This window comes from Rhinatrema bivittatum, chromosome 3 (genome assembly GCF_901001135.1).
Source record: "Rhinatrema bivittatum chromosome 3, aRhiBiv1.1, whole genome shotgun sequence".
Classification (NCBI taxonomy): domain Eukaryota; kingdom Metazoa; phylum Chordata; class Amphibia; order Gymnophiona; family Rhinatrematidae; genus Rhinatrema; species Rhinatrema bivittatum.
Window position 1 is genome coordinate 291,439,647 of NC_042617.1, and position 19,454 is coordinate 291,459,100.

At 45.3% G+C, this 19,454-nt stretch overlaps 1 protein-coding gene across 1 annotated transcript in view; it reads right to left on the reverse strand.

Annotated features, from left to right (window-relative positions):
* TFCP2 (transcription factor CP2) overlaps window positions 1–19,454 on the reverse strand; it is a 114,574-nt gene that overhangs the window by 4,919 nt on the left and 90,201 nt on the right. Inside the window, exons 12-13 of the mRNA XM_029594951.1 lie at window positions 18,873–18,982; window positions 11,769–11,911 (exon numbers count right to left, since the gene is read on the reverse strand). Of these exons, the coding sequence (XP_029450811.1) occupies window positions 11,769–11,911; window positions 18,873–18,982 (253 nt within the window). The remainder of the gene's footprint in view (window positions 1–11,768; window positions 11,912–18,872; window positions 18,983–19,454) is intronic.

Below are 19,454 nucleotides of genomic sequence, written 5' to 3' on the forward strand. Positions count from 1 at the left end.
CATATTCAAAAGCATTTAGCTAAATTCTAGCCGGCTATAAGTTAGGAGGTTAGAATTTAGCCGGTTAAGTTAGGGGCGTAACTGGGAGGAACTGAGTTAGCCGGCTTAGTCTGGTCAGGTCAAAGAGATGTCCTGAAGTTATCTAGCTAACTTTAAGATAATTGGCTATATTCAATACTTTGGCTGCACTATTAAACAGACCTCCAAAGTTAGCCAAATAAGTTTATCCAGCTAACTTTGCTATTCAGACCATGTCTGAATTTGGATCTCGAAATGTCTACCATATCCCAGTTCAGGTCCTGATGTCATTTGTCTTTTGGTGCAGCCCCCCCACACCATTTGGTTGCCTCTTTCTGGACAGCCTCTAGCCTAGTTATCCTTTTTTGAGATATGGCCTCCAAAACTGAATACAGTACTCCAGGTGAAATGACACCAGTGATTTGTGCAGGGGCATCATCACCTCCATTTTTCTACTGGTTATAAGTCTCTAAGCAGCTCTGCAACCCTCTGGCTCCAACCACTGCCTTGCCACACAGTTTTGCCCCCTTGATACCATTAGACACCATCTCCTCCCCCTCCCCCACTGTAAACAGCTCCTTTGGATTTTTCCTTCTCAAATGCATGACCCTACACTATTTTTGCATTGAATTTTAGCTGTCAAACCTTTGACCATTCTTCAAGCTTTTTTAGGTCACCTCACATACTGTCTCCTCCCTCAGACACGTCCACTCTATTGCATATCTTTGTGTTGTCTGCAAACACTTTCTAACCCTTCTGCAATGTCACTCACAAAGATTATTGAAGGAAACCAGCCCAAGAACTGATCCCGAAACAATCCATTAATCACCTCTCCCTCCCCTGAGTGACTTCTATTTACCACTACCCTCTTTTGTCCATCACTCAGCCAATTTTCAATCCAGTCCACCACCGATGAACCCAAAAGCTTTGCTGAAATCCAAGTTTATTTAGAGATTTTTTATATACCGCGGCACGTGCAGCACATCACCTCGGTTTACAGCAAACAGTAATGCAGCAACAGGCTTTACAATCAAATATTAAACGGAGCAAAAATAATAAAAGAAAAAAAAAGAACAAACAGCATGTTTAACAGTTAACTAAGCAAATTAACTAACAGTTAACTAAGTAAACCACATCCAGTGCTTATCCTTGATCTAATTTTTTAGTCACTCAACTGAAAAAAAAATAAGAACATAAGAACATAAGAAAATGCCATACTGGGTCAGACCAAGGGTCCATCAAGCCCAGCATCCTGTTTCCAACAGTGGCCAATCCAGGCCATAAGAACCTGGCAAGTACCCAAAAACTAAGTCTATTCCATGTTACCATTGCTAATAGCAGTGGCTATTCTCTAAGTGAACTTAATAGCAGGTAATGGACTTCTCCTCCAAGAACTTATCCAATCCTTTTTTAAACACAGCTATACTAACTGCACTAACCACATCCTCTGGCAACAAATTCCAGAGTTTAATTGTGCCTTGAGTTAAAAAGAACTTTCTCTGATTAGTTTTAAATGTGCCCCATGCTAACTTCATGGAGTGCCCCCTAGTCTTTCTACCATCCGAAAGAGTAAACAACCGATTCACATCTACCCGTTCTAGACCTCTCATGATTTTAAACACCTCTATCATATCCCCCCTCCGCTGTCTCTTCTCCAAGCTGAAAAGTCCTAACCTCTTTAGTCTTTCCTCATAGGGGAGCTGTTCCATTCCCCTTATTTTGGTAGCCCTTCTCTGTACCTTCTCCATCAGATTTGTTTAAACACACTCTACTTCTGGTAAACCCATGCTGTCTGGGATCTTGCAACCCACTAGATTGTAGGTAATTTACTATCTTTGCCTTCAGTAATGGTCTCTATTAATTTCTGGTCTGTAGTTTGTAACTTCCTCTGTTACTATTTTTGCAAAAAGGAATGACAGGCACCTCCCTTCTCCAATCTCATGGAACCACTCCCATCACATGTGGTCTTACTGAACAAGTCCTTCAGTAGACCCGCCAGAACATCTCTGAGCTCTCTCTGTATTCTTGAATATACCTCATCTAGCCCCATGGCTTTGTCCACCTTTAGTTTCTCAAGTTCTATACAAACATCCCCTTCCAGGAATGATGTGGAATCTACTCCACTCCCATCCCTACCTTTGCAAACCATCAGTGGTCCTTCTCCAAGGTCTTCGTCAGTGAACACTGAAATAAAGTATTTAAGTATTGTCCCTCGTCGCACTTTGCTTCCCATCACTTTTTAATCTTATTATTCATCTCTGGCCTTCTTCCTTTCTCCAATATACCTGAAAAAAGTTTTATCACCTTGTTTTGTCTTTTTAGCAAACTTTTCTTCCACTCGTGCTCTTGACAACCTGATTCATCTCTTTCAAGCTTTGTCAAACATTCTTCCTTGTATTTATCTTTTTTGAGATCCATTGTACTTTCTGAATGCTAATCTTTTGGCCTTTATCTTTTCAGCCACCTCTTTGGTTTCCTTGTCTTCTTGCTTTTATTTACCTTCCTTGCACAAATATTTGTTGCCTTATTATAGCTCCTTATCTTCCACGACAGCTATATCCTCCCATCTGTTTGTTAAGATACTTTGCCAGCTGAACAAAGTTGGCATTTTTGAAATCCAGGACTTTGAGCTGGATTTCAGAACTGTGACTTCTCTCTGCTTTGGCCATTATATTACACCGTATCATCTGTGGTATGGTGTGATATAATGGCCAAAGTGGAGACGACCATTGTTGCTGTTTGTAAGTGGCAGGTCCAATATTACTCCTCCCCTTCTAGGTCCTATCACTGACTGCCTGAGCAGAGTCCTCTGTAGAGGATCCTCAATGTCTCTATTTCCAGTCGCTTCTGGAGACCGGATACTCCAATCTTAGAGAGCTCCATTTTCAGTCGAAAGATCAGTTCCCCATTGATTTTTTTTTTTTTTGTTATAACACTGAATTTCCCAATAAAAAATTCACGCAGGCCTTTCCTAACTCCAACATTACTTAACTCCCATCAATCAACACACTTCGCTAGCAATACCATTAATAGCCACCTCTTACAATGTTATTATATGTAATTATCTGATCTGCATTTTCCTTCTTACTCCAAGTTCTATATTTCCTTGTTACATGTAACTGCTTTTTCTGCACTATTGTTCAAGTTGTTAAGTTTATTTTAATTTGCACTCCTGTTTCTTGTGAACCAGCATGATGGGACTATCGTCTTGAATGTTGGTATATAAAAAACTTAAATAAATAAATAAATAAATAAATAAATAAATAAATAAAAAAGGAAAATCCTTATCCAAACAACATCTAGCAGGTTAAAGTCTCCTACCAATAATACCTTTCCCTTCTCTCCTACCTTTTTTATGTCTTTAGCCAGATCTCCAATTCCTCTGCTGGACATCTGTAGACCACACTGGTGTGGATGGATGTGCCATCACCTCTTTCTAAGATGGTCCACAGTACCTCCTCCTTTCACCATGCTCTCATTTCAATTGCTTTAATATTATTTTTGACAGCAAGTACTTCTCATCATCCCTTTCTGCCATCTCTTTCCTTCCTAAATAGATTATAGCCCGGTTTGGCCATCTTCCATTCATGGGATTCGCTGAACCATGTCTCTGTAATGGCAGCAATATCTAAGTCTGCCTCCACCATTAGCGCTTGCAGATCTGGAACCTTATTGCTTAGATTGGGTGCGTTTGTGCTTACTGTTTTCCAGACATTTCTCTTTTGCTTGCTTAAATTTCATATAGCTTCATAACCAATCTTCTCTCCTACCCTGCTGCTGCGTGAAGATTCTCTCTCGTCATTTTTCCATTATATCTTGACACGTTTGTTGGGGGTCGACATCCTGAATGTATCCCACTTCCAACTGCCATCCCATCCTCCAGTTTAAACATTTGCCAATGTATGTTCTGAATTTCTTTCAAGATCTTTCTTCTCTCCACGGAAAGTTGTAGGCCATTACCACAGTATAATCTTTTGTGGTTCCATATACGGCCCCAGCCACCTAAAACCTTCCTTAAACCAGCATTTGAGCTATGTATTGAAGTGTGTTATTTGATTTAGCTTCTCTTCTTCCTTTCCTTCAACAGGCAATAGCTCTGAGAAGGTTCTTTACTGTATGTTTAAACCTTTTCCTAGATTCTGGAAACTTCTCCAAATTACATTAACGTTATTTTTAGCCAAGCCATCAGTCACCAAGTGGATTATAACTTTAGAATCCCTACTTTCTTCTCTGATTTTTCTTAAAATCTAAGGATCCTGGAAGACATTTTACTTTTCTAGTCCCCTTAAAATGTGTCTCCAAGTTAATGTCTTTGATAGACTCACCCAGTAGAAGCAGCCTTTTGTTTGGAAATGTTTTAACGGTGCTTTGAGGATTTTGAAACTTCAGATTCCATTTCCAGAGCATTACAATTTTTCAAGGCAATAAAGGCATTTTGGGTGGGTATCATTTGGGGAATGGGATGTCTGTGTCACAGGTCTTACTCAAAATCAGACTGAATATTTATAAGGGTAAAGATTTCCCTCTGGTTTCAATTGATAGGGGCACAGCCTCTGGATATAGTTGATGACAGATTTCTTTTGTCTTGGCTACAGGATCTAGTAATTACATGACTGGTCCAAAAATGGTTCAGATCATTCCTAGAGGACAGGCATTTCTTTGTGAACTGGGGGACCAATAACTTCATTGAAAACTGTGACTTTTGGGGTCCCCCAAAGCTCTATTTTATCCTGCTTTCAATTTGTTTTTAGCACCTCTGCTGGAATTGATTCAAGCTTAGGGTTCAGGTGCTTTATTTATGCTGATGGCATTCAGGCTTTTCTGTGCACCCTCCGACTTAATATCATGGCGATATTAAGTCGGAGGTCCCGAAAAATAAAAAAAGTAAAAAAAAAAAAATTTGAATTCAGCCCGCGGCTGGCGGGCCGAAAACCGGACGCTCAATTTTGCCGGCGTCCGGTTTCCGAGCCCGTGGCTGTCAGCGGGCTTGAGAACCGACGCCAGCAAAATTGAACGTCGGCTGTCAAACCCGCTGACAGCCGCCGCTCTGGGCTAAAAGGAGGCGCTAGGGACGCGCTAGTGTCCCTAGCGCCTCCTTTTGCCCGATTCTACCGCACCACCTCATTTGCATACTGTATTGCACGCAGCGGGAGAGCGGGCGTTCGTCCGCTCTCCCGCGTTTTTACTGAATCGGCCTGATTGAAAGGTAGATATGCTGCAGATAGTTTATTCCAAAATAAATTAAAGGTATTTCTTTTTTCATAAACACTTAAAAATGATTAGGAATACTGGTTCTGTGTCTAGGAAGACTATATAAGAAAAACAATCTATGGGGTGGGTGGGAGGGATTTTTAGTGGCAATGTCCTTCAGACTAAATTGGTGGGGCACAAAGATATTTTTCAATGTTAAATCCGTGAAAGCAACCACTATTTAATTTATTAGCAGAGCCCAAGAAACAACACACAGTTTCCCTAAAGCAGATTCTACATGAACACAGCAATATCTTTTCTAATGCATTTAATATTTTAACTAAGAGGAGAACAAAAGTATTTCAAAAGCGCTTAATTCAAAGTTAAAAAAAAATAAATAAATAAAAAATGGGTAGGCAGCCAGAAAATTCCAAACCTATAAATACTTCTATTGTTTAGCACAAGATTAGTACAGGGAAGAAAGACAATTTGTGATTAGCAGCACTATTTCAAAAAAGCAAGCAGAAATTAATAAAGTATTAAGCCAGGGAAAGAAAAAAAAAGCTTGGCTGTTTGAAGAGTTTGGTCTTTTTTGTGAGTACACAGCCCACCAATATAAGGTCCCTAAGCTTGCTTACACCAGTTTCAAGCACCACTTCCCCCTCCCCTGAAAAGGAAGGCTTTTTATTTCCCTTTTCTTTTTTTTAATAGTGCCTCCCTCCTCCATCCTGGACAGGAGAGGCTCCTCCACCCTTCTCTGGCCCTCACCAGCTCAGAGAACTGGATCTCCATCTGTGGAGGGGGTCCCTCTGTGCTGCAGCAGGCAGGGACTCATCCTTCTCTAATACCCAAGCCGGTTTGTCCTCACTGGAGCTTCACAGTGGCAGGCAGCCATTAGGAGTTTGGTGGAGCAGGCACTGGGGCCCAGGACACACTTGATGCAGACACACTATCAGTTGTGCTGATAGGACTCTGCTGGCTGGAGTCAGGCCACATCACTAGTGCCGGTACTACCTCTCTTTACGCCAAGGACACTGACAGTGTGTTGGCCTGTGCCGAGGTATGGCACAATGAGGGAACTGACTGAACCCTGGCCTGTGCCAGCATGCTCCACACAGATATCAACAAAAGCACCCTTCATGGCACCAGGACTGAGCATCTGGGAAGATCCTCTGCACCGTGGAAGATGATGTTATCTGCACTGAAGGTCTCCTCTAGGAGGAGACCAAAGACACTTTTCTAGGCTATAAGGGAGATGACCTTGGAGGGGATCCATCACGCAGCTTAGGCGCTCTTCTCAGTGTCTCATCCAGCATCAAGCTCAGACCATGACCTCTGGCAGATCCAGAAGCTGGTGCCAGTAGTAAAGGACCCTTCCCAGTAGCCTTGCAGGAAGGAGGGAAGGCAGACTCCCATAGCAATCTCTAGCTGGAAATTCAAAGAGACATCCTGGGAAGAGGAATGGCTTTGCTGTCCGTCTTCATGCCAAAGCTTCAGAGCCTTATTCAAGGCAGACTTCTACAAGTTTTCCATCTTCCAGGCGCAGATCTGAAGCACATGCAGAGACATCCCTCATCAATTTAGGGTAATCTGGACCATTGTGGTCTGGGCCTAAGCAGGGGAAGCAAATGATGTAGGAGTCCATAATGATCATACAATGCCCACATCCATATGACTTGAACCCCCTCAAGGGTTTCATCATTTTGGATTTCTCCATTTACTCTTTTTCTTTGGTAGAACTTAAAAGTTTTTTTTGAGAGGCTGCCAAGGCAGTGATTAAGAAAAAATTGCAAACTTGCAAATTCAAGAAAAAATATAGGCGAAAATTGAGAAAGTGGAAATCTGTGCAGTAGCTCAGCTGAAGGAGGACTGAGGGGCTCACAAGGCAGCGAACACACATGGGAACTTGCACGCATGCTCAGCAAGTCTTCTGAACTCTGAAAGCTGGGTCCCTGTTGTGGCATCACCCACTCATTATGGCTGATTAAATATTGCTTGCTGATGCTGAATATTTCAACCTCAGTAAGGTTTTTGTTCCATGTAGAAGACCACATGGAACCCCCTCCTTTGGTTTAAATCATCTCTCACCAATATCTTTTCTTGGTTTTAAAGTTCAGATTTTTCCTGACCTCTCGAGGGTAACGCAGAAGAGACGTCAGCAATTCCTTATGCTGAAACCCCAGGTTTTGGAGCTGGGATGTTTATTTTTATTAAAATTGCCTTGTAAATGCTTGGTAAAGCACTAAGGCAATTCCTATATATTTTTTCAGCCACCCCAGCTTACCTCTTTTATATCAAGTAAAAAGAATGTTGTGGTCTCTTCTTCTCCAGTGACTTGTTAGCCTCATAAGATGTAACTTCTGTTCTATCTTAAAGTTAAAACTGCACCCCGTGTTATATTTGTTGTTTAAGAATAATTCCTTAAAGTTGAGTAAATTTTGGACCCTATTTGAGAGCTAAGGTATGTGCTTGGTAGCCTATAAATATGGTGTATTTTTTTTATTTTATTTATTTATCGATTTTTATATACCGTCGTTCGGTTTCGCCATCACAGCGGTTTACAAGTTTCGATCCGAGACAGACAATTTACATGGGAAATACAAAGATCAAGGTTATAGAAGATTGCGAAGTAAATATGGGAGCAGATATATTTAGAGGAAGGTATCAGAAAGTTAGGTAATGGAATATATCGAGGTAGCATTCATGGGGTTAGCGGGTAATCATAAGTGGTAGATAATTGGAGTGGAAAGGTTTACAGTTTACGGTAGTAAAACTGAGTGTTCAAGTAGTTATGTTGTCAGGGTGATGTGGTCATGTTTATTTCTGGTTAGGAGGTCAGTTGTGATGGGGCTGTTGTGTTGTTCTAGGCTGTCTTTGTAAGCCTTGGTGAACAGCCAGGTTTTTAGATATTTCTTGAATTCTTTTAGGTTGGGTTGCGTCCTTAGTTCGGTCGGGAGTGTGTTCCAAATTTTGGGGCTGGCGAGGGAATGTTGGGTTTGATTAATTAAGGGAGCGTTCTGTTTGATGAATTAAGATGAGACTACACCTTTTTCTTTCTGAATTTGAAAACATATATTGTAAGTTCTACCAAACATGTATTTCTGTTCAAGTAAATTGCTTGAATGTATTTGTAAACTGATAAATAGAAAATAAAAAAAAAAGGGAAAGTTACAGAACTGAGTTTTAGACCACACGCCTGCTGACCAATTGCGCAGCCATAAAAGTCGCTGCGCCGCCACCACCTAGACCATACTCCTAGCTGTAGTGCGCACCAGATCATACAAAGCATCTGCCACATTGGAGACGGGGGTGGCCTGACAGGCCGCTTGTGTGCGGGGACAGCCTACCTGGAGACGCCTGCTCCTGTGGCTTCTGGATCCAGCATAAGCAAGCACTCTGCATCAAACTGGCACACACTGCCGCCCGGAGACTCAACACTGACACCTCAAACATGCGCTTCAATTGAACCTCCAGCTTACGATCCTGGATATCCTTGAGGACAGCTGCCCCCACCATCAGAATTGTAGTCTTCTTGGTCGCCGCTGCTACCGCCACATTGACCGTAAGTGTTTTAAGGCGATCCAGGTGCTTTTCCCAACAAGGTATACAGCTTCGCCATGGCCCTTCCTACCTTCAAGCTCACTTCTGGGGAGTCCCACTTCAGACTAATGAGTTTCTGAATCTTTTTTGGAATGGGAATGGCACTGGGAGGACCCCACAGACCATCAAGAATCAGGTTAACACCCATGTTGTCAGACTCTCAATTCCTCCAACACCTGAGGAATAGGTGGCCGGAGCTCCTGCTTTTTAAACAAGCGCACCACCCGGGGGTCATCACCATCCGCTCTGGCTGCTTCTGTGAGGTCTGGTTCATCCTTGCTTCCATCCGAGTCAGGAATCTGCTCTTCATCCAGGTCCCCCTCCAGATACGCAGCTGGAGAGGACGCCCCATTGTCTTGTGGATCATCAGAGTCCTCCAGATCTCTTGGGTCCCGTTCCATACGTGCGGTACGCAACCCACGATGCCTATCCGGTCTCCCCGAGGATGCCCCTGAGAACACTCGAGATCTTTTGGATGGCCCAGAAGATCTCTCCTTGGGACTCCACTTAGCTGCCTTCCTTGCTAGAAAGGCCTCATGCATAAGCAAAACAAATTCTGGAGAAAACCCCCTCAAAAACCCATTCAGGGCTGCTGGGCTCAGAGACCGCCCCCTCCTCAACACCATGCTCACGAACCTGCGCCGCAGAAAAGAGAGGTGGAGGAGAGTCACCAGACTCATGGCCGGTTGGAGACCCCTCGACTGCAATCCCCCTTGGGAGCAGCAAGGACAGAGGTCGTCACCTTGGCCCCCACCACGGTCCCCGCAGACCGAGAGGCCCTCTCTGGGCCTTAGGACCCTTGCTGGAGGGTCCCTCTGTCCCCCGTAGCACAGCCAGTGCACAGGGAAAGGGAGTTAAGGTGGGCTGACCAGGTACCGCAGGCCTTCCAGGCCTCAACATGCGGTTTCTCTGTCATCTGCTACATTCTAGCGCCCCCGCTCAGAGATAGGCCACACCACATGGGCAAACGAGGCTGCGTCGCCATGTGAACCCCATCAGTTGGCAGGAAGGTTGGCAGTCGTGGGAACAGCGAGTACGCGAGACAGCTCTGAAGAGCTCAAAATCGCGGCAGGCCACAAGGAAAATCCCCAGCAGGGAAACCCTCAGCACCACGCAGTCGGAATGGAGGCAGGAACACACGGGTGGGCTAAAAAGGGAAACGGCCGCCCGGAGTGAAATTGAGCTGCTGCATGCTGGCACGATCAGGCCCCTGTCGGGAACCCCCTCCCCAAGAATGCTGGCAGTCACCACTCCCACTCCCTCACTGACACGGCCCTCACCACTGTCGACTGCCCCGGCCCTGCACTGTAGGCTGAATCTTCTGGCTGTCCCTCAACAAGCAAAACAAAAAATGAACTTTTTTTTTTAACAAAAATCTTTACTAACAAAATAAGGCAACAAAAAGGGAGGTACCTGAGGGTACCAGTGGTGGGCAGGAGAGGACCTCTGGGCACGGAGATGGAGCCAGTCCCCTAGCTATCAGGGGCCCCAGAATCAGCGGTCAGCTACAGCCAGGAGTATCAAACCCCCCCAGTTTGCCTGGCTCAATTCGAGGGATGGCCCACTTAGGAACCTGGCACCACGAGGAGCAGCTCCAACTTTCCAACTCCAGATCTGTCAGGACTGCAGGTTTGCACCTCTACCATCTGCTGGAGACAGAAATACTGAGAGACGGCAGGTGGCACGCTCGGTTATGTAGCATTGCCTCAAAGTTGTGTTCTCTGCCTCCATCTGCTGGTAGGGATGCATAAACCCACCGGTCTGGACTGATCTGGGTATGGTTCAGGAACAGGTATTTCTAGCTTTTGCTACTACTTCCTGAAGATCATCAGACACAGATTAGTTTACGCCCCCTTTCTGAAAGAATTCTAATGAGGTGCTATACTCTCAACTTGATGAAAACTGGCCCATCAAAAGTGTGTGTTTATGTGTGGGGTAATCCACTCTTCCTTATTGCCTGTAAACAAAAACTCCCCCACAAAAACAGGGTGTGTGACTTCCTTGTTTCGGCCCATAAAAGGCTTTTTTAAAATGTTTCTTTCTTGCAGCTGGTGTTCACACAAATATTCCCATGGAATCAGTGAGCTCGGGGATAGATTTCCATTACAACTCACCACTTTCTGCTGCTGGACAGGGTCACAGACCAGGTCAAAGCTTACTTATTTAAAATGCTTATGGCACATCTGCGGCATCTTTCCACAGTAAGACTGCTGATTTAATAGCATTTGAAGGTCTCATTCCTGCTTAACATCCCCTGCATGTGTTCTCTCCCCCCCCCCTTCCATTTCTTATCAAGGAATTATATACACAGTTCCTCTCCTGACCTTATTCTATTCCAGCTGTCATTTCAGGGAGCCACCATGCAGTCTCTCCAGTCTCTTCTCTGTGTTCTCCCACCTCCCCCATCCTGTATGTAAGCCAAGTAGCACAGCACCCTCTAGCCCAGGGATGGGCCATTCCAGTCCTCAAGGGTTTTTAGGATATCCCTAATGAATATGCATGAGAAATCTGCATGCACTATACCTCCTTTGTATGCAAATCTATTCCATGCATATTCATCAGGGATATCCTGAAAGCCCGACTGGTTTGCGGCCCTTGAGGACCGGAATTGCCCACCCTTGCTCTAGCAGCTGAGAGCAGAATGTGGCTCCATAACAGCTACTTTTCATGTTACTTGTTGGCTGGCCACTAGGTGTCACTGCAAGAGTCAAGTTACCAACTATCCCAAACAGTCCAAGGACAGGGGCTCAGCAGCTCAACCTAGCTCAACTTTTAGACTTGGTAGGAGCTGAAGTACCTTTGTAAAGGTTTAGCTGCATTATTTACTATAGTATAGTAATAACTTTTTGTATGGTAACAAAGCCACACTAAAGCCCTAAACTAAGAGCCCTGACCTTAAAAGATTAGAACTGTAAGTTTCCTGAGATTTTATTCTCTCTCTTATCAGATAAAATGTTTACCTCATCACTAATAAGCACATGGATCCCTGTGGGCCCCTGTTTGTAGATCTGATTGATTTGCTGAGGGGAAATGCTGAATAGCTGAGCTATCTTCTCCGTTAACTCAATCGACGTCAGCTCTTCCAGGTAGATAGCATGATATACTGCAGGAGGCAAGATAGCAAACATAAAACATTAACAGTCTTAGCTTAACACTGCTTCCATTGCAGATGGATAGGTACAGTCCCTGGGCTTTGTTATATGTCATACCTTGCGAAATACAATGTCACCCTGTGAGGAATGCACATACTGCAATATGTTGTAATGAGAAGCCTTATTGCATGACATAGGCATGTGAGTCACACCAGTTACATGTTACCTTCATACATAGGAAAATTGTTTATCTGCTAATTTTCATTCCTGTAGTACCACAGATCAGTCCAGCAGATGGAGAAAGTTTCACTGACACTGTACATAACCCAGTGTGCCACCTGCAGTCCCTCAGTATTGACCTGTACCCAAGCCAAGATAATGAGCACCCTAGCCTATTTCAACAACCAAAACTACCCCGAATGAACAGGAGGATAGTGATATTAAACCAACTGTAAAACTCAAGTCAAGATTTAAAGACAAGAAATCTGCATTACACATAAGCCATCAGAACAAGCGGCTGACACTCTAACCCTAAAAGAACTCTGGACTGATCTGTGGTACTACAGGAATGAAAATTAGCAGGTAAGAACCATTTTCCCTTTACAATACGTACCCAGATCAGTCCAGACTCCTGGGATGTACCTAAGCACCCCTAGCCTGGGTGGGACCCAGAGAGTCTCGGTCGCAGAACACGCATCAAAATCCCCGGAGGTCAGAGCCCCGACATCCAAATGACAGTGTCCAGCAAAAATGTGCACCGACTTCCAAGTTGCCACCCTGCAAATTTCCAGTAGAGAAACAAGCTGAGCCTTGGCCCAAGAGGATGCTTGAGCCTGTGTTGAATAAGCTTTCAAACCTTCAGGCAATACTCGACCCTTAGAAATATATGTGGTTTATTTTCTCTATACAATTGTGTATTTCAGGTTTCAGATTGTTCTTTGTTACTTTGTATATTATCTTTGTTAAAGTCTCTAAGAAAAATTTAAATTACAAAAAGAAATGTATGTGGACCCAATCCCTTCGTAAGTCAACGAGCGATCATAACTTCTGATGCTCGACAACCCTTCTTTGGACCACGCCACAGAACAAACAGGTGATCTGACTTATGGAACTCATTAGTAACTCTTCAGATATCTCAATAAAGCCCAGCTCTCTTGCATGAGGCGCTGAAGAGTCCAAATCTGGAAAGGTTGGAAGTTCCACTGTTTGGTTGATATGGAATGCTGAAACTATCGGGCGAAAAGAGACTCTGACTCCGAAACCTGCAAAAATGGATTCCCAACATGACAATGACTGGAGCTCTGAAATCCTTTGGGCCAAACAGCAACCAGAAAAACTACCTTAAGAGTCAAATCCTTTAAGGTCGCTCTTCTCAGAGATACAAAAGGAGCCTCACACAAACCTTTAGGCACCAGATTCAGAATCCAAGATGGGCAACTCTTCTGTACCAGAGGCTGCAAATTCTTTGTACCCCCTGGAGAAAACATACGACAACTGGATGACCTGACAGAATAACCCTGTACATTTCCAAGGAGACTGCCCAGGGATACTACCTGTACTCTAAGAAAGTTAAAAGCTAGACCCTTGACCAAACCCTTCTGAAGAAGTTAAAATGTGTCACAGAAGCCTGAAGACCCTGTATGCCATTAGCAACACACCAGGAATCAAACACTTTCCAAACTCGGACATATGCCAAAGATGTGGAAGTTTGCCTGGCCTGTAGTAAGGTAGTAATAACTGCTTCAGGATATCCTCTCTTCCTTAGCCGTCTCCACTCAAAAGCCAGGCTGCCAGAAAAAAGTGTGCCGCCTGATCTGAAAATATTGACCCCTGGTGAAGAAGGTTCAACAGATGGTTGAATTTCATCAGTCCGTCTATGGCCATGCTGACAATATCTGCGAACCATGGGCAGCATGGCCACCAGAATCACCTCTCCAAGATGTTTCTCTATCCTCTATATCAACTTACCTACCAGAGGCCATGGAGGAAAGAAATACAGAAGAATGCCTGGAGATCATGTTAACACTAGGGCATTTATGCCCCCTGCCCCATGTTCCCTTCGTTGGCGGTAAAACCAAGGCACCTCGGCGTTTTGCTTAGTTGCCATTAGGGTCACATGAGGAGAGCCCCATGTGTTATGAATAAGACGCATTGCCGTTGCTCCCACTCTCTGGGTTCTAATGTCTTTCGACTTAGAAAATCCACGTGTACATTTTCTATCCCAGCAATGCTGCTATTCACTCCAAGTGTTGCTCCACCCAAAGAATTAACTCTTGGGCCTTTTGAGCCACCGCTCGACTCTGGTTCCTCCCTGCTTGTTGATGTATGCCACTACCATACAATTGTCTGACAGGATCCTTACTGAACAACTGCGCAACCGTGACAGAAAAGTAGGCAAAGCAAACCATACTGCTCTGGTTTCTTACCGACAGATAGACCACAAAGCTTCTTTCTTCGACCACTGGTCCTGCACGGCTTGATTCTGACACACTGCCCTCCAGCCAGAGAGACTGGCATCGGTGGCGACTACTACCCAGTCTGGGACTTCCAATGCCACACCACATTCCAAATTGTCCCAAAGGAGCTACCATGACAACTGCTCCTGCCTTCCCTCTCAAGCGGAAGGGGAAGATGAAACTCCCCTGTCAATGGATTCCACAGGGAGAGAAGGGCCCTCTGAAGAGGTCACATAGGGGCAAACACCCAAGGCACTAATTCCAGGGTCGATACCATAGAACCTAGGACCTATAAAGAGTCCCACACCCTGGACACAGAAAGCTTCAATAGGTGATACACCCGACCCTGTAGTTTCAGAATCCTCTCTTCTGTGAGGAGCACTCTCCCCGTTCCATATCAAATTGAGCCCCCAGATAATCTAGGGTCTGGGAAGGAATGAGATGGCTCTTCGCAAAATTCACCACCCAGCCTAAAGATTGTTGTGTTGCAACACCTTCTGCGTGGTCTACAGACAGAAGTCCTCCGACTTTGCTCGGATGAGCCAGTCGTCCAGGTATGGTTGCACCAGCATCCCTTCCCGTCTCAAGGCTCCCGCTACTACCACTATCATCTTGATGAATGTACATGGAGCCATTGCTAAACTGAACGGAAGGGCCTGAAACTGAAAATGCTCCCCTAGAATTATGAACCTGAGAAACCACTGATGGTCCTCCCTGATGGCGATATGCAAATAAGCCTGTCAGATCTAGGGATGCCAAGAATTCTCCTTTGCGCATGGCTGCAATGACCGAATTCACATTTTTCAAGTCCAAAATTGGATGAAGCAACCCATCCCTTTTTTGGTACCACGAAATAAATGGAGTAACTTCCTTTTTGCTGCTCCTTCCTCGGAACAGACACTATCGCTCCCAATTGCCTTACATGGTCTAAGGTCTGCCGAACAACTTCGTTTTTGGCAAGAGGGGTGCAAGGGGAGATGATGAAAGTGTCTCGAATAGGAAGAGAAAATTCTAACACAGTCTTTTACCACTAGTCTGTGGTAATTTTGACCCACTCCTTGAAAAAAAGAGAGCGAGATGCCCTTCAACAGCCAGAACTGAAGAGTGGGCTGGCCTACTTTCATTGGGAGGACTTTTCTCCTCATGCACTTGCCCCACATTGTTTTGAGATGGTCTCCTATCACTTCGAAAGGACTTACCCCAGGACTAAGCCCTAACTGTGGTCTGCCTCTGAGGACCTCCAAAACCTCTGGAATGCCAAAATCTTCTTTGATCTTGAAACTTAGGACAAGTAGGAAAAAATCTGCCCTTTGGTTTGTCCTCTGGCAGCTTATGAACCTTGAACTCGCCAAGATGCTTCATAATCTCCTCCAGGTCTTCTCCAAATAAGAGCTTTCCTTTGAAAGGAAGAGCTCCCAGCTGACATATGGACCACATATCCACAGAACAATTACATAACTACAATAATCTGTGAGCAGATACCGCAGACATCATGATCCTCGAGGACGTCCTATCAAGGTCATAGAAGGCATCCACCCCACATGCCACAGCGGCCTCCAGATAACTCCACCTTCTGTGCTGTGGCCCCCGAGGTAGCTATTATTTCCTGTAATTCCTGGACCCAAGGCAGACAAGCTCTCTGCATCAGACTGATGCACACCGCAGCTCTTATGGCCAGGAGCAATACCTTATACATGCGCTTGAGGTGAAGCTCCAGCTTACGAACCTGCACATCTCTCAGGGCAGCAGAACCTGCCATCAGAATGATGGTCTTCTTGGTAACAGCTGAAACTGAGGCATAAACCTTAGGGAGGGCTAAAAGCTCTAATGTGTCTTCCGGTAATGGGTATGGTTTCTCCATAGCCCTGCCAACCCTTAATCCAGCCTCTGGGGTGTCCTACTCCTGAAGAACAAGCTTCTTCACCGGCCTGTGAAACGGGAAGGCCTTAGCTATGCAAGTCATCCAAAACAGGATCTGCTCCCTCTAAGTTAGAATCCTCCTGTGACACCTTGAGTCCCAGCTCCTGTACTATCTGTGGAATCAAAGGCCAAAGCTCCTCTCTCCGGAAAAACCATATCACCTTAGGATCATTACCCTTAGCCATGGGAACCTCCTCATGGTCCCCATCCATATTTGCCACACCATCTGCATCCAGGACTGCAGCCATATCTGGGGGGGACGACACCCCCCCCCCCCCGTCATCGCCCCAGGATCCTTTGGAATTGTCAGTTTTCCCCCATCGTATCACTAGACAATGAAAAAAGGCTCAAAGCCCTTCATGTGCTAGCTCTACGGACCTTTTTAGGAGGATCCGGCTTTGCTGCCGTGGATCATCACTCGGTTTTCCCCACTGACCTGGACTCGCAACTTCCTGTGGCCTTCCTGGCCAAATAAGCTCTGTACATCAAGAGCACAAAGTCCAAAGAAAAGGGCTGGGACTCATCAGATCCCGGTCCAGAGGGAAGTCCTTAGCATAAGCATCACTCTGATCCAGAGGAAATTCCACCATTTCATTATCCTCCTGGTCTGTCATAGTGCTGGGAACAGGAGAAAGAGCCGAAGACCTCCCTGTCCCCCGTTACTGCTGCTGACACTGCTACGCTTAAAATGGCTGCCATTCCTGCGCTAAAACAAATAGTCATCAGCTACTGACTTAGGTGCCCTGGAAGTCATGGCTGATTATGATCATGTCAAGAGAGATCCTGAAGTGCCCACATCACCTTCGATGCAGCCTGAACAGAGTCCTCTTGATTTGAGTCTGGCCCGTGATCCTTCACAAGTGCAGCAAGAACGCTCGTGCGCCATCTTCCCTCTCACACATGGAGTGAAGTGAAACTGCGAGCCTAAAGCCAGAGTCGGGCTGCCCCAGGCAATGGCTTGCAGGCTCCTACCTGCACACCCTAATGCTTCAGCTGCATCTAAATTGCAGGCAGTGCCCACCAAGGAACACAAGGGCCCCCCTTTAAATTTGTTTGTTTTTTTTTAAACTTTAATAAAACTGTAAAGAGCCAGTGCCTGCCAAAATAGAAGCAAATACTTCCCTGTTCCTCAGGCTTGCGGAGTTGAAATGCAGAGCTGCCAGGTGGTCCCAGCTGCTACCTCATGGGGGATGAGGAATCTGGACCACCAGATGTCCACCCTATGGAAAGGCTCAGAGGAGTTTACACAAGGGTCAGCAACCCTCTGCTCGTCCACCTCAAACCAAGGGGGATGGCCCCATCAGAACCTCACAACCCCTGGGAAGATTAAGACAACATCCTTCAGAAATTTCTCCTTATTTATTATTTTTTTTTTAATCTGGTCTCTCAGACTGCAGGTTTTGCACCATCTACCATCTGCTGGAGACAGAAATACTGAGGGACTGCAGGTGGCACACTGGGTTATGTATAATGGTCAGTGAAACTTTGTGTGTCTCCATCTGCTGGCAGGGATGCAAAACCCAGGAGTCTGGACTGATCTGGGTACGTATTGGAAACCAAAAATTATATGGTGGAAAGCAAATGATGTCTACAATAGGAGGCTGGGACAGCCTATTGTAGCCCTGAGGTGCTGCAGTCTCAGGAGAGGCTCAAAACTTATCCCAAACAGGCCAAGAATAATAACAGCAGAGGAAATAGTTCAATCAGGAGAGAAAAATAAACAGGGAAAAAAAAAAGAATGGAACCAGAGTGCTGTGAAGACTTAAGATAAGAAAACCACCTGTTACAAAATAAAAGATGTGCTGAAAGTACATGTGAAATTCTGCCCAGAGCAGCCTCATTTTTCTCCAAGCTTTGTGAAAGGCCTTGGCTGGCAGCATGTGGAGAAGGTGCTACTACTAGACCAAGGAAATAATAACCCACAAAACCAAAAGCACTCCTAATGCTGTCCCTGAACCCGCTTCTGATCAAAGTTACTTAAAAATACCAGTCACATCACAGTGACAGCCAGTGGTCGGAAGAGGCCAGAGCTGCAGCAACTACACCAGCCGCATGCACAGAAAGGTAGCTGAGGCTGGGACAAGGCCTGCAGCAGCTGTCGGCGGAGCACAGCTGGAAAACTTAGGCACAGTTTCCAGACCAAGCCCCAGCACCTACGATGCGTTAAAGAGTGTGTGACCTCAGCTTTTACTAACTTTTTCCTCTCCTGCTATCGTGACAGTGTGCTGGCAACCAATCAATTCCACCCCAAAAGTGTCTGCAGTTTATTACTCTGAATTTGTAGAATGCTATGGAATGCATGACAGTATGAACGTCTGTCCATCTGTTCCTAAGTATAAGGCTTTTTGGGATATAGGAACAGACAGACAAAACTGTTCCTTAGTCTCAAAATATTCTGTGATATAGGGGAAAAAAAATGCATAGCAAAAATCCAAAATGGTTTCCTTTCCAATATCATCCCAAGCTCCCAGGCATCCAAAGTTATTCATTTTGTGGCAGAGGAGGCATCCCAGAACTGAAAGACCTCAGCAAGCTTTGTAGGGGGAAGGGCAGTGCCTGTAGATGCTTCGTTCAGTCAGATCACTGCAATCCTTACCAAAAAAAGTGCTGTTCCCTGGCTCTCCGTTCTCATGTTTCTGCTGCTGTTGCTCCCGCACCTGCTGAGACTCCTGACAAACGTAGATCGTCAACCGCGGCCGCACCAACCTGAACAGGAGAGAGAACGAGTGAAGACTCCGGCAGGTAGGCACAACCTGTGCAGTAACAGGCCACTCTCTCCCGCGGAGGTAGCATTCACAGTCCCTCCCCCTCCAGAGAGAGGTATAAGGGGAGCCATAGCCATTGTACAACCTGGGTGCCAGACTTGGGACAATGTATACTGGATCGCGGTTTGTACTCCCTGGCCAACTAAGGGTGTTATATTGGAAGAGAGAAGGTTAAACACTATGAAAATCACTAGGTACTTGTGGCACCACAGCCCCAGTAGAGGCCGGGTCCAAGTGAGCTGGCAGTCCAAAGCTGGAAAAGAAATTGCCAGGTCAAAAAATTAAAAGAACCTGTTATTTTGTATGCTGTCACACCTCAACCCCAAATAGTGCAGTTACTGACTGGCATTATAAAGAACCAGAAGTGCATTCATATACCCCAGCTGTAGTTCTGGTGCTGCATCAGCGCAGGG